Genomic DNA, 13,250 nt, shown 5'->3' with positions numbered 1-13,250 from the left:
CTGTATTTAAAATATATAATATAAATAAATTTTAAACAATTTAAAAAGTATATAAAAGAATAAAACAGCTTCGCAAAGCTACCCATGAGCCATCCCCGACCGGTGTTCTTCTCCCGTGACCTGGGTAATCATCCTGGGAGTCTCTAACACTCGAGGCGGTCAGTGGGCAGCGAGCACCGCACCCCTGGTTGGAGCTGTGGCGGCTTCCTAGCAGCAGCCGCGGGCGGGGCGACCTGTCCTTAGGTCCGGAAGCTCTGGCGCGCGGCTGCCTCTCACCCGTCAGTCCGCTCGCCCCTCGCGTTCTCTGGCTCTCAAATGCCAGTGCAGCCTCGAACAAAGGTTCTTCTGCCGCCCCGCCCCCTGCCTGTCAATCTGCTCCACCGTAACCAAGCCCTCCTCACAGTCCCGCCGCATCTTCGCTCTCAGCTGGCCCGGCCCCGCCTCTGCGCTCTAAGGCCACACCGCTATCCCGGCCCCGCTCCCAGAATGTCCGTCAATCCGCTCCGGTTCCGCCCCGCCCTCCTCTCTCCGTTCCCTCACGCCGTCCTCGGCGCGGCCCGTTGTTATGACGACATGGTCGTAAATCCGCCATCTTCCTGCGGCGCGTTGCGACATGGAGGGCGCGATGGCAGTGCGGGTGACGGCCGCTCATACGGCAGAAGCCCCGGCCGAAGCCGGGCGAGAAGCGGGCGAGGGTGCGGTTGCGGCGGTGGCGGCGGCCTTGGCCCCCAGCGGCTTCCTCGGCCTCCCGGCGCCCTTCAGCGAGGAAGGTAACCAGGCCGACCGGGAGGGTGCGGCTGGGGTGGGGCCCCGGATGGCCCGAGCTGCGGGCACGATCGACCCTCCCAGACCCAGACACCTCGCGGATCTCGCGGGGCTCTCACAGCCCTCCACGAGACCCCCAGGTTTGCGGCGACCCTCACGGGCCTCTCCTGTGGGGCGCCCGTCACCCCGCTCGCTCCGGTGTGCGCCCACAAGTGCTCGCGGGTTGCTGAGCCCCCGGGCGCCCTGTGTAGACATTCGCAGACGCCGCCACCGCCGACCCTGCCCCTCGGGCCGGCCTCCCGGCCCCTCTCTGCCTCCGATGCCTGCGTCTGGCCTTCCCCTCCTCTGGGCCCCTTCCCCCTTCACCTGATGGGCCTCTAGGGCCCTGTTGGTGGTTCCAAGAGGTTCCTGTTGGTTGTCGGTTTCTCTAGGATCTGGGCTCTGGGCCTGTCCGTAGGGAGGCAGCAGAGCCTAGTGCAAGAGGACTGGTGCACTGCAGCCAGCCTGTGGCACTGTCCCGTCCCACACTTGCCACTTTCTAGCTCTTTGATCCTGGTTAGGTGACCCCACCTCTGGGAACCTCTATTTCCACTACAGAATGGGGCAGCGGCTTCTGCCAGTCATGTAACAAGCCCTTATACTGCGTTAGGATTTTTCATTCTCTCTTTTTTTTTTTTTTGAGACGGAGTCTGGCTCTGTCGCCCAGGCTGGAGCGCAGTGGCCGGATCTCAGCTCACTGCAAACTCCGCCACCCAGGTTCACGCCATTCTCCTGCCTCAGCCTCCTGAGTAGCTGGGATTACAGGCGCCCGCCACCTCGCCCGGCTAGTTTTTTGTATTTTTTAGTAGAGACGGGGTTTCACCGTGTTAGCTAGGATGGTCTCGATCTCCTGACCTCGTGATCCACCCGTCTCGGCCTCCCAAAGTGCTGGGATTACAGGCTTGAGCCACCGCGCCCGGCTGGGATTTTTCATTCTCAAACCAATCCTGACAGGTGGACGTTATTGTTATATTCTTTTTGGGGATGAGGAAAATGGAAGGTTGGAGACGTGAAAGTGACCGGGTGGGTCGGGCGCGGTGGCTCACGCCCGTAATCCCAGCTCTTTGGGAGGCCGAGACGGTCAGGAGATGGAGACCATCAGGAGATGGAGACCATTCTGGCTAAGACGGTGAAACCCGTCTCTACTAAAAATACAGAAAAAACAAAATTAGTCGCGTGTGGTGGTGGGCGCCTGTAGTCAGGAGGATGAGGCGGGAGAATGGCCTGAACCCTGGAGCTGGAGCTTGCAGTGAGCCAAGACCCGGCCACTGCACTCCAACTCGGGCAACAGAGTGAGACTCCGTCTCAAAAAAAAAAAAAGAAAGTGACCGGGGTCACCCGGGTAGTAAGTAGCAAGGGTTGGATTGGATCTTCTCTCTGTGAAGGCCTTTAACTTCCGGGCTCTGCTGCCTCACGAAAGCATCATGAAAATTAAAATAGAGATTGTGATCTGGCGCGATGGCTCACACCTGTAATCCCAGTACTTTGGGAGGCCAAGGAGGGTGGATCACCTGAGGTCAGGAGTTCGAGACCATCTTGGCCAACATGATGAAACCCCATCTCTACTAAAAATACAAAAATTAGCCGGGTGTGGTGGCGCGCGTTTGTAATCCCAGCTACTTGGGAGGCTGAGGTAGGAGAACTGCTTGAGCCCAGGAGACGGAGGTTGCAGTGAGTCGAGATCGCGCCACTGCTCTCTAGCTTAGGTGACAGAGCAAGACTCTGTCTCAAAAAAAGAAAAAAGATTGCGTGTCATGTGCTGAGAGCAGTGTTGGGGATGCACTAAGGGCCCATTCCTGGGGGCACTGAGAGCTTTTGGAGGTGGAGCTTGGGTCTGTACCCTCTGAGCTTGTCCCATGAGGCTGCAGATGGCTGGGCACTGTGGCTCATACCTGTAACCCCAACACTTTGGGAGGCTGAGGTGCGAGGATCACTTGAGCCCAAGGAGTTCCAGACCAGCCTGGGCAACATAGTAAGACCTCGTTTCTATTTTCTTTTTTGTTTTTGAGACAGCGTTTCTCTCTTTGTTGCCCAGGCTGGAATGCAGTGCTGCGATCTCGGCTCACCGCAACCTCCACCTCCTGGGTTCAAGCTATTCTCCCGCCTCAGCCTCCCGAGTAGCTGGGATTACAGGCACATGCCATCACACCTGGCTAATTTTGCATTTTTAGTAGAGACGGGGTTTCTTCATGGTCTCCAGGCTGGTCTCGAACTCCCGACCTCAGGTGATCTGCCCACCTCAGCCTCCCAAAGTGCTGGGATTACAAGTGTGAACCACCATGCCCGGCTCTTGATCTGTTTACAAAAAGAAAAAAAAGGTTGAGCGCCATGGCTCACGCCTGTAATCCCAGCACTTTGGGAGGCTGAGGCGGGCGGATCCCGAGGTCAGGAGAGCGAGACTATCCTGGCTAACATGGTGAAACCCCGTCTCTACTAAAAATACAAAAAATTAGCTGCCATGGTGGCGGGCGCCTGTAGTTCCAGCTACTGGGGAGGCTGAGGCAGGAGAATGGTGTGAACCCGGGAGGTGGAGCTTGCAGTGAGCCGAGCTCGCGCCACTGCACTCCAGCCTGGGCAACAGAGTGAGATTCCGCCTCAAAAAAAAAAAAAAAAAGGAATGCAGATTGGGTCAAACAGGAAGGGAGGTGGTTAATGATTAGGTTGAGGGTGGTCTTGTCTTTGTCCCCATAGGACTCATAGTCTCTGCCTTTTTTCCTTGCCCCTTCTCGTTCCAGCTTGGGGAAGGGCAGTGCCGTCACGGCGAGGGGTCCCTTTAGAGGTTGCCGGGCCTTGCTGGGCCTGCTTGTGGCCTTGTTTAGTGTGAAATGGGCTGGGTGTGTCCCCTTCTAGGGTAGGGGGTTCTTCAGTGGCAATGCCCTGGAGCCGAGTGAGACACGGGAGTGGGGGGAGAAGGGGAAGTGGGTGGTGCGGACCTCAAAGCTTGGTTTGTAACTGGGAGCCATCAGGAGGGGACAACTCTCTGTTGAGTAGCCCTCTGCAGGGGAGTCACAGCTGTGGTTTGGCCCTTTCTCTGCCCTCGAAGTCAACAGTAAACATTTGTTCAGCTCCTTCGGGCATCAGGCCTGGGTTTGATCTTGATGAGGGACTGAACGTGAACGGTCAGAGCTGGCAGGCTATTATGGAAGCAGAAGGAACAGCTCCTATCCCTTTGTGTAAACAGGCAATGTCCCTGACACTCAGCCGTTGGGTGACCTTGAACTTCAAGTCATTTTTCTAGGATGGGAATAGTTCTCTCCATTTCCGCAGGGTGCTGGCAAGATTTGGTGACGTCCCCAGTGAGGTGCTTGGCACACAGTAAGGGGGTGGTCTCTTCTGCAGGACTGGGGTCCGGCACAGCGATGGTGACGGGCTCAACCTTGGGGACCAGTAAAGTCCCAAACAGTGAGCAGAGTGGTCCCTGCGTTTGCCTCTCAGCCAGAGCCAGTGGGCATCAGCTCATTTCACAGACGAGGAGATGGCCACTCACATGCCCCGGGGCGCGCTCAGACTCCCACAGCTTTTGTTTGTTTGTTTTGTTTTTGTTTATTTTAAGACACGGTCTTACCCTGTTGCCCTGGCTGAAGTGCAGTGGTGCAATCATGGCTTACTGCAGCCTCAACCCCTGGGCTCAAGCATTCCTCCTGAGTAGCTGGGACTACAGGTGCATATGCCACCACACTTCCACACTTGGCTGTTTGTTTTTTGGTTTTGTTTTTTGAGACAGAGTCTCGCTCTGTCACCCTGGCTGGAATGCAAAGGGGTGGTCTTGGCTCACTGCAACCTTCGCCTGCGGGGTTGAAGTGATTCTCCTGCCTCAGCCTCCCAAGTAGCTGGGATTACAGGCATGCGCCACCAAGCCTGGCTAATTTTTTTTTTTTTTTTTTGAAATAGAGTCTCACTGTATTGTCCAGACTGGAGTGCAGTGCCGTGATCTCAGCTCACTGCAAACTCTGCCTCCTGGGTTCATGCCATTCTCCCACCTCAGCCTCCCCAGTAGCTGAGACTACAGGCACCCGCCACCACACCTGGCTAACTTTTTTGTATTTTTAATAGAGATGAGGTTTCACCGTGTTAGCCAGGATGGTCTCGATCTCCTGATCTCGTGATCCGCCCGCCTCGGCCTCCCAAAGTGCTGGGATTACTGGGGGTTACTGGCGTGAGCCTAATTTTGTGTTTTTAGTAGAGATGGGGGTCTCACCATGTTGGTCAGGCTGGTCTTGAACTCCTGACCTCAGGTGATCCACCTGCCTCGGCCTCCCAAAGTGTTGGGATTACAGGTGTGAGCCACCACGCCTGGCCTAAATGTTTTAACAATGCTTTAAAAACATTTTCCTTTTTTTTTTTTTTTTTTTGTAGAGACGGATATTGCTATGTTGACCAGGCTGGTCTTGAACTCTTGGGCTCAAGCTATCCTCCCACCTTGGCCCCTTAAGGTGCTGAGATTACAAGTGGGAGCCACCATGCCCGGCTTCAACAGTCTTAAATCCTGGTCCTTTACTGTCCCCAGCCGAGCATGGAGGAATCCCTCTGCCTCCAGCCCCTCTCTGGGCCTGTCACCACTGAGGTGAGGGTTTTGGGCATGGCAGCCTTAGCAGATGCCTGCAGCCTAAGCATGCTGTCAGGGGCACCCTCTGCTGGGTGCTGACCTCCTGAGGATGGGTCTGGCCCCTGCAGACCTGCAGAGGATGGGGGCTGTACCCTGGGGTGACCTTGTTTTGGGCCTGAGTGTGTTCTCAGCAGCCTGGGGAAGTAGCTCTGCTTCTGACGGCCTCCTGGGGGAATCTGTTCTAGGGCTGGAGGAAAAGCCAGACGGGGCCCTGGCTGCCCAGCCTCCACCTTCCCAGGCCCTGCTGACAGCAGGCTCGTTGCAGATGAGGACGATGTGCACAGATGCGGCCGCTGCCAGGCGGAGTTCACCGCCTTGGAGGATTTTGTTCAGCACAAGATTCAGAAGGCCTGCCAGCGGGCCCCTCAGGAGGCCCTGCCTGCCACTCCTGCCACCACAGCGTTGCTGGGCCAGGAGGTGAGCCCCCACCCACTCTCCCATCCCCTCCCGGGTTCACCTGACAGGCGGGGGAGGTGGCCGCACTCCAGGATGGACCTGTGCAGCCGGTTCTGGGGCCCACGTGGGCGGGCAGAGGGCCGGCATCTGGCTGCGGTGTGGGAGGGTCCGGGTGTGTGAGCCTGTGGTGCTCTGGGGTGTCCTGGAGGGCCTGCAGTGGTACAGCCTTCTTGGCAGCCTCTGGCCGAAGCCCGTGCTGTTGGGGGCTGGGATCTCTTCTTTCTTGGAGTCTGAGGGTCTCCTTTGGCTCTGGGTGCCATGGCAGCTTCTGTCTCTTTGGCTTATCTTCTATCCTGTGCACACAGTCCCTGGGGACTTCATAAGTGCAGTGTGGCCCGGGGGGTCCCACCATCTCATCATCAAACGGCAACCTTTGCTGAGCCCCATGTCCAGCTTGGGCTGAGCACACAGGCCTGTGAAGCCCACACATGCCGCGGTGGGCACTTGTCTGCATTGCACAGTCAGGAGAGCAGGCTCAGAGAGTGGTCAGTGGTCTCCGGCCACCAGCGGGGCATGGCCCAGACGACGCTGGACCCTGTTCACCCCACTCTGAGCCTGTGCTCTTTACCTGCCCCTCCCAGAGGTGCCCCCTCCTCCAAGAAGGCCTCTGGTTCACACCCCCAGGGCCCTCTCCTCAGACCGCTCTGCTGGAAATGGCGGGCTGGGACTGCACTGTTGTTCCTGCAGGCTGGCCCAGCTTCCTGCCAGAGTTGCTCGTCCCTCCCTGCAGGTGCCCTGTGCTCCAGGTCCAGCCCATGTGGCCAGAGGCGTGAGAGTGATGGCGCTAACCCTGGCCATGGGTGAAGGGGCTGGCCTGGGACCCGTGGTCCTGTTGGGGAAGAGGAGAGCCCCCACCCCAGCCGTCCCAAGGACATGGACCCAGGCCTGAGCATCACAGGCCACACCTCCACAGCTTTACACTGGCAGAGCCCAGGCCTCTTCTCTGAGAACTAACTCTAGAGCATACAGACGAGTCCCCTCTGTTTTCTGCCCCCTTTGGCAGGTGGTGCCGGCAGCCCCAGGCCCAGAGGAGCCCCTCACTGTGGCCCACATCGTAGTGGAGGCAGCCTCCCTGGCAGCAGATATCAGCCACGCACCTGACCTTGTTGGTAAGCCGACTGCCGTGGATCACTGGCCTGATAGACCTTTGTGGTCGGGGCCAGAGGATGGGGCCTCTGCTTCCTGTATGCTCATCTCTCCTGAGACCAGGGCCTGGCTGGGAGGGGCCACGGCCTCATGGGAGCTTTCTGAGGGCACAGCCTGCAGGAGGAGGGAGTGTTGGGCACCGGGCCTTCCTCAGGTGTCCATAGTGGCTGGGGGCACACCCAGGCACCAGGGAGTCTTCGGGCTGTGCTCTCTACCCCCAGCTTTCCCGGGTGGTCTCTGCCCTGTCCCTCCCAGAATTTTCCCCACTTCCTGCCACCCCCTGGTTCCTGCTCCCTGCCCGTAGACAGCAACATCTACCAGGCACCCACCAGCATGGCCCACTCGCCTGGCAGCGGCTCTGGAGGGTGGGTGCAGAGTGGACGGGACTCTGCCGCCTCTCTAGCTGGGCTCGGACTTGCTGCTGTGATGGCCTGCCCTCCCCAGTGCTCGCTCTGGTGTGGGGGTGGTGATCGCTGCTTTGGTCCTCATGGGGCTTTTATGAGCGTGCAATGCCAGCCCTTTTTGATGGCTACTTTTTAAGTGAAGGCATCTCCCTGATGTGCTGTGGGAGGGGCTGTTGTGAGGTCTGGATGGGCAAGCTCTCACTCATCGGGGACAGATGTGTGTGCAGGGGGGACATTCAGAGGCAGCCAGGGCCTGAGCAGGTTGAGGGAGCCAGGGGTTACTGGTGTTGGGGGTGCAACAGGGGCGAGTGGCTGGGTGTGCAGACATAAGGGAAGGAGCTGTCTGGGGCCTAATGCTGTGGGAGGTGGGGTGGAGCATGGCTGCTACCTGGGGAGCCTGTTGGACCGGGGCCGAGGCAGGCAGGGAGTGGGCAGCTGGACAGGAAGTAGGTTTGGGCACCAGGCGGAACCTGGCCTTTGGCAGCCCTTGGTACCGGCTGCGGCAGGAAGAGGGGGTGGAGGAGCCATGGCAGAGGCCAGCCCCAGGCCTGGGAAGGGCACTAGCGAGCAGGCCGCTCTCCAGGAGGCAGCCGGGGCACCTGTCTCACCTCCGTGCTGCCTTTCCCTGGCATTCCTGCGACCAAGACACTCATCAGTGCCACTCAGAGCTTGGAATGTTCATGTGGGAGGTGGGGCGGGCTCTGGCCTTGACCTGGCGTTTGGATGGTGGAATCATCTGGGAGCATGAACTCCCTAGGTTCTGGCGGGGTCTCTGGCCACCCAGGCCCCTTTCCACCCACCTAACCTCTAGCAGCCCCCAGCCTTAGGCTCAGCACCCTTCCCTGTGCTTCAGGGACCCCTCTCAGCACCCCTGCCCCTCTGGCACCCCTGGGATTTTCCCCTTTGCAGGCATATCCTGGGCACCCTGAGTGTGCCCTTGGCCAGTCAGCAAGCCTGGTGGGCTGAGTCCAGGGCTGCTAGCTCTCCTGTTGGCCTCCAGTGGAGATGGCACAGGGTCCTGCCTGCTGGTGGCCAAGGGCTGGGGCAGTGCCAGGTCCTGTCTTTGCGGGTGCAGGGGTGCGGTCAGCTGTATGGGCAGTTGGAGCCCACCTCCAGGCCCTCCTGCCTCTTCCGCGGAAAAAATTTGTGTCTCCTCTGTGGCCTGGCAGCAGCCATGTTCCCCCAGGTCCTCCCCATGAGGGGCCTCTGTCTTTTGGAAGATCACTCCTGGGGCGTCGAGCGTCTAAGCCAGGGCTCGGCAGGAGAGGCTTTTAATTGTTTCTGAGTCACGGCACTTTTGTTGTGTTTCAAGAGAACAGCTTGTCAAAACAAGACGCCAGCCGGACTGAGGTGGTTTCTAAGAAGGAGCTTCACAGCTGTTTCCCACTTGTCATCTTTATGAGCAGAAAACGTGAAGTGTATTTACAACCTAGCTTTGCACATTGTCAGATTTTCCCCAGCACCCTCCAGAAGTGCAAAAGCCCGGCTTCCTCGCCTCAGGCTGTCCCACGTGTCTGGAGAGCAGTCAGTCTCCCAGGCCAAGCTGGCCTTAGGACGGGGCTCTGGCCAGGCCTGCCTGTCCCGCTACAGCGGCCTGGCCCATCTCCTGTGATGGAGGAGTGGCCCCGGGCGCATATCCTCCCTATGTTGGTGGGAGCAGTGGCAGGAGCAGTGGCAGCGAGCAGGACAGGCGGCTGTCTCTTCACCCAGGGACCTTGTCACCAGGATTCGCCTGTCCTCCTGGCTTTGGGGATGGGCCATCTGTGTTCCATGGTGGGTCTCCCTGTGGACACATTTGGGGGCCCTGGAGCATCTCTGGGCAGCCTGACAGAGTCGGGAGATGTCTCTCCACCGCTCACTCTGACCTGGAGAGGTGAATGGGGCCTTGGCTGCTGCTCGGGCCTGTGTGTTGAGGGCTCAGTGCAGGTTGGGTCCAGGATGTGGCTCGGAGCAGCAGGTCCCCTCCCCTGGAGCCGGCGGTCTCTGGGTAGGGGCAGGTCTTGGGGCTTAGGCCAAGATGCCTCTCCTAGGTGGTGGGCACATCAAAGAGGTCATCGTGGGTGCTGAGGCGGAGCCGGGTGACAGTGAGATGGCCGAGGCCCCGGGCAGCCCCCACCAGCAGGGACTGGGGCTCGCAGGGGAGGGTGAGCCGGCCCAGGTGAAGCTACTGGTGAACAAGGATGGCCGCTATGTGTGTGCACTGTGTCACAAGACCTTCAAGACGGTGAGCCAGTGTGCGGGGAGCAGTGTGTGGGTGGCAGGCCCCCTCCTGTTCCCCTAGGAGGGCCCTGAGCTGCCACGCCCTCCCCCACAGGGCAGCATCCTCAAGGCCCACATGGTCACTCACAGCAGCCGTAAGGACCACGAGTGCAAGCTCTGTGGGGCCTCCTTCCGCACCAAGGGCTCACTCATCCGGCACCACCGGCGGCATACGGGTGAGCTGGCCGCACCTGGGGCTGGAGCCCTGCAGCCCCCCGATGGCTGGCCCTGGGCTGGGGCTGGAGCCCTGCAGCCCCCCAATGGCTGGCCCTTGGCTGGGGTTGGAGCCCTGCAGCCCCCCGATGGCTGGCCCTGGGCTGGGGCTGGAGCCCTGCAGCCCCCCGATGGCTGGCCCTGGGCTGGGGCTGGAGCCCTGCAGCCCCCCTATGGCTGGCCCTGGGGTGCCCCAGCCTCGCATTCCCCAGCTTTGGGGGATGAGGCTGGGGCCCCTGCCTGTCTTCACCTTGTCACCTTGTCACCAGCCTGCTGGGGCTGCCTGGGGCTGACTAGGTTCTCTCTGCAGATGAGCGCCCCTACAAGTGCTCCAAGTGTGGGAAGAGCTTCCGGGAGTCGGGCGCACTGACCCGGCACCTCAAGTCTCTCACCCCCTGCACGGAGAAAATCCGCTTCAGTGTGAGCAAGGATGTGGCTGTCAGCAAAGAGGACGCGCCTGCAGGTCAGCGTGACGCGGCAGCTGCCTGGCCCCGGGGACTGGCTGTGGACCCAGCCACCACTGGGGTGTGTGCGGGAGCTTCACTCCCTCACTGTGCTTTGAAGGGTCTGGAGCTGGAGCTGCCACCTTGGGGACAGTCACATCATCAGTGACAGGCGAGCCCATAGAGACTTCACCTGTGATTCACCTGGTGACAGATGCCAAGGGCACCGTCATCCACGAAGTCCACGTCCAGATGCAGGAGCTGCCCCTGGGCATGAAAACCCTGGCCCCAGAGGTGGGGGTGACGGGGGGCCCTGGAGGGCTGCTCTGTCTTCTGCCTGCTCGGTGCCAGTCTTTGTTCTGAGCACTGGCTCCAGGGGTCTGGGCCAGGCAGGCGAGGGCTGGAAGAGCAGGGCCGGTGGGAGCACCATGGGGGTCTGAGGGTTTGCACAAGGCTCCTGGCATGGGTCTGCCCCATGGGGTGGGTGCTGGATGCCAGGCTGCCTGGCCAGCCTCCTCTCTCTGCCTCCCCTGCAGCCCCCCGTCTCCCAGGAGCTCCCCTGCTCCAGCGAGGGCAGCCGAGAGAACCTGCTGCACCAGGCCATGCAGAACTCCGGCATCGCCCTTGAGCGCGCCGCTGGGGAGGAGGGTGCCCTGGAGCCAGCCCCTGCTGCTGGGTCCAGTCCCCAGCCCCTGGCAGAGGCAGCCCCGCAGCTGCCGGTACTGGAAGTGCAGCCGCTAGAGACAGTAGGTGCCAGCACCACCTGCAGGCTCCTCTCAGGGCTGAATCCTGGGGGCTGTCCCAATGCTGGCCTTTGCACTCCCTGAAGTGGCTTTCTGCAGTGACTTTGTCAATTGATCTGTTTACTGCCTTCCCTGGGGCCACGAGGGAGCCTGCCAGGGTGGGGCCCGTGGTTGTGTTCTTGGCACTGCCAGGGCACAGCCTGCCCCAGGTGCTGGAGGCCTTCCTGTGGTTCCCCAGCAGGTGGCCAGCGAGGCCTCAGCGGTGCCCAGGACCCACCCATGTCCTCAGTGCAGTGAGACCTTCCCGACAGCAGCCACCCTGGAGGCCCACAAGAGGGGCCACACCGGTGGGTGATGGGTGGGTGTGTGGCCCACAGCAGTGGATGGGCTATAGGTGACTGGGGTGCCTCTGGGTGTCCAGGGTGGGTCCATAGACAGCAGGGAGCCAGGGGAGCTGTGGGCAGGTGGCAGGTGGCCTGGAGGGCCCGCCGGTGATGGGCCTGGCCTGATGTGTGTGGCTGCAGGGCCGAGGCCGTTCGCCTGCATGCAGTGTGGCAAGGCCTTCCCCAAGGCCTACCTGCTCAAGAAGCACCAGGAGGTGCACGTGCGTGAGCGCCGCTTCCGCTGTGGCGACTGCGGGAAGCTCTACAAGACCATCGCCCATGTTCGCGGCCACCGGCGCGTCCACTCAGATGAGCGGCCATACCCTTGTCCCGAGTGTGGCAAGCGCTACAAGACTAAGGTGGGCCTCTGGCCCCAGGACCCTGGCACCTGAACCCCCATCCTGCTCCCTGGCCCTGGCCCCGGTGCACCCCCTTCCCTGCCTCCACTGTGCTCAGTCTTGACCCAGCCCCTCCCTTGGGCCAGAAGTGGGAGGGGAGAGCTGTCGTCTGTTGTGGCCGAGGCCAGGCTGGCATTGACAGGTGTCTCCACAGAACGCACAGCAGGTGCACTTCCGGACACATCTGGAGGAGAAGCCGCATGTGTGCCAGTTCTGCAGCCGTGGCTTCCGAGAGAAGGGCTCGCTGGTGCGGCATGTGCGCCACCACACAGGCGAGAAGCCATTCAAGTGCTACAGGTGCGGCCGTGGCTTCGCTGAGCACGGCACGCTGAACCGGCACCTGCGCACCAAAGGTCTGGGCCCGTGGAGGCGGGAGGAGGAGGGGAGGGGGCTGGGGCTCCCCAAGCCCTGACTGAGTCCCCACCCGCAGGGGGCTGCCTGCTGGAGGTGGAGGAGTTGCTGGTGTCCGAGGAGAGCCCCGCAGCAGCCACCACCGTCCTCGCGGAGGACCCGCACACAGTGTTGGTGGAGTTCTCGTCTGTGGTAGCCGACACCCAGGAGTATATCATTGAGGTGGGTGTGGGGCCCTGGGGCCAGGTTGGGACCCAGGGGCAACCAAAGCTGACATCTATCCTTCTGCCCATCTGCCCAGGCCACTGCGGATGATGCGGAGACCAGTGAGGCCACGGAGATCATCGAGGGCACCCAGACGGAGGTGAGGGGTGGGGCGGGTGGGGGCAGGGAGGGTCCCTGGCGCAGCCGCTTTCGCTGAGCCGTGGCCCTGCAGGTGGACAGCCACATCATGAAGGTGGTGCAGCAGATTGTGCACCAGGCCAGCGCCGGCCACCAGATCATTGTGCAGAATGTCACCATGGATGAGGAGACAGCGCTGGGCCCAGAGGCGGCTGCTGCCGACACCATCACCATCGCAACCCCTGAGAGCCTGACAGAACAGGTGGCCATGACACTGGCCTCAGCCATCAGCGAGGGCACTGTGCTTGCCACCCGGGCAGGGGCGAGTGGCACTGAACAGGCCACTGTGACCATGGTGTCATCAGAGGACATTGAGATCCTGGAGCATGCAGGCGAGCTGGTCATCTCCTCACCAGAGGGCCAGCTGGAGGTGCAGACGGTCATCGTCTAGCATGAGGTCTGCGGGGTCCTGGCCATGCAGGGACAGGGCAGAGGACCTGAGCGCCCTACCCATGCCTGCCTGGCCTGGTAGAGAAGATGGCACAGAATGGAGGCGCCCCAAGGTGGGCAGTGTACATAAGAGTTTCTTGTTGCTTTACAATAAAACATGAGAACCTGCAGCTTGTGATGTTGTGGCAGTGGCAGTCTCCGTGGATGGTGCCACCACCTTTGCCCAGGTCCCAGCAGCAGCACCTGCCTCCC

At 60.8% G+C, this 13,250-nt stretch overlaps 1 protein-coding gene across 4 annotated transcripts; it reads left to right on the top strand.

Annotated features, from left to right (window-relative positions):
- The first annotated feature begins 360 nt into the window (after positions 1 to 360).
- E4F1 (E4F transcription factor 1) lies at positions 361 to 13,168 on the top strand. 4 transcript variants are annotated; one of them, XM_010387878.2, is made up of 14 exons: positions 361 to 770; positions 5,676 to 5,827; positions 6,870 to 6,975; positions 9,447 to 9,640; positions 9,731 to 9,851; positions 10,199 to 10,351; positions 10,453 to 10,625; positions 10,868 to 11,077; positions 11,313 to 11,421; positions 11,599 to 11,816; positions 12,010 to 12,208; positions 12,286 to 12,376; positions 12,508 to 12,570; positions 12,643 to 12,661. In XM_010387878.2, the coding sequence occupies exons 1-14, from the start codon at positions 614 to 616 to the stop codon at positions 12,659 to 12,661; spliced, it is 1,965 nt and encodes a 654-aa protein (XP_010386180.2). In that variant the 5' UTR covers positions 361 to 613. The 4 variants fall into 4 exon arrangements, with proteins under 4 accessions (XP_010386180.2, XP_010386178.1, XP_030781018.1 ...); XM_010387876.2 differs by having other exon boundaries at positions 376 to 770; positions 12,286 to 12,428; positions 12,643 to 13,168; XM_030925158.1 differs by having other exon boundaries at positions 559 to 770; positions 5,596 to 5,827; positions 11,316 to 11,421; positions 12,286 to 12,428; positions 12,643 to 13,168.
- Positions 13,169 to 13,250: the final 82 nt, after the last annotated feature.

The sequence above is a fragment of the Rhinopithecus roxellana genome, chromosome 20 (genome assembly GCF_007565055.1).
Source record: "Rhinopithecus roxellana isolate Shanxi Qingling chromosome 20, ASM756505v1, whole genome shotgun sequence".
NCBI classification, from domain to species: Eukaryota; Metazoa; Chordata; class Mammalia; order Primates; family Cercopithecidae; genus Rhinopithecus; species Rhinopithecus roxellana.
Note: the sequence above shows the minus strand (reverse complement) of the source record. Positions and strands in the feature narration are given on the sequence as shown.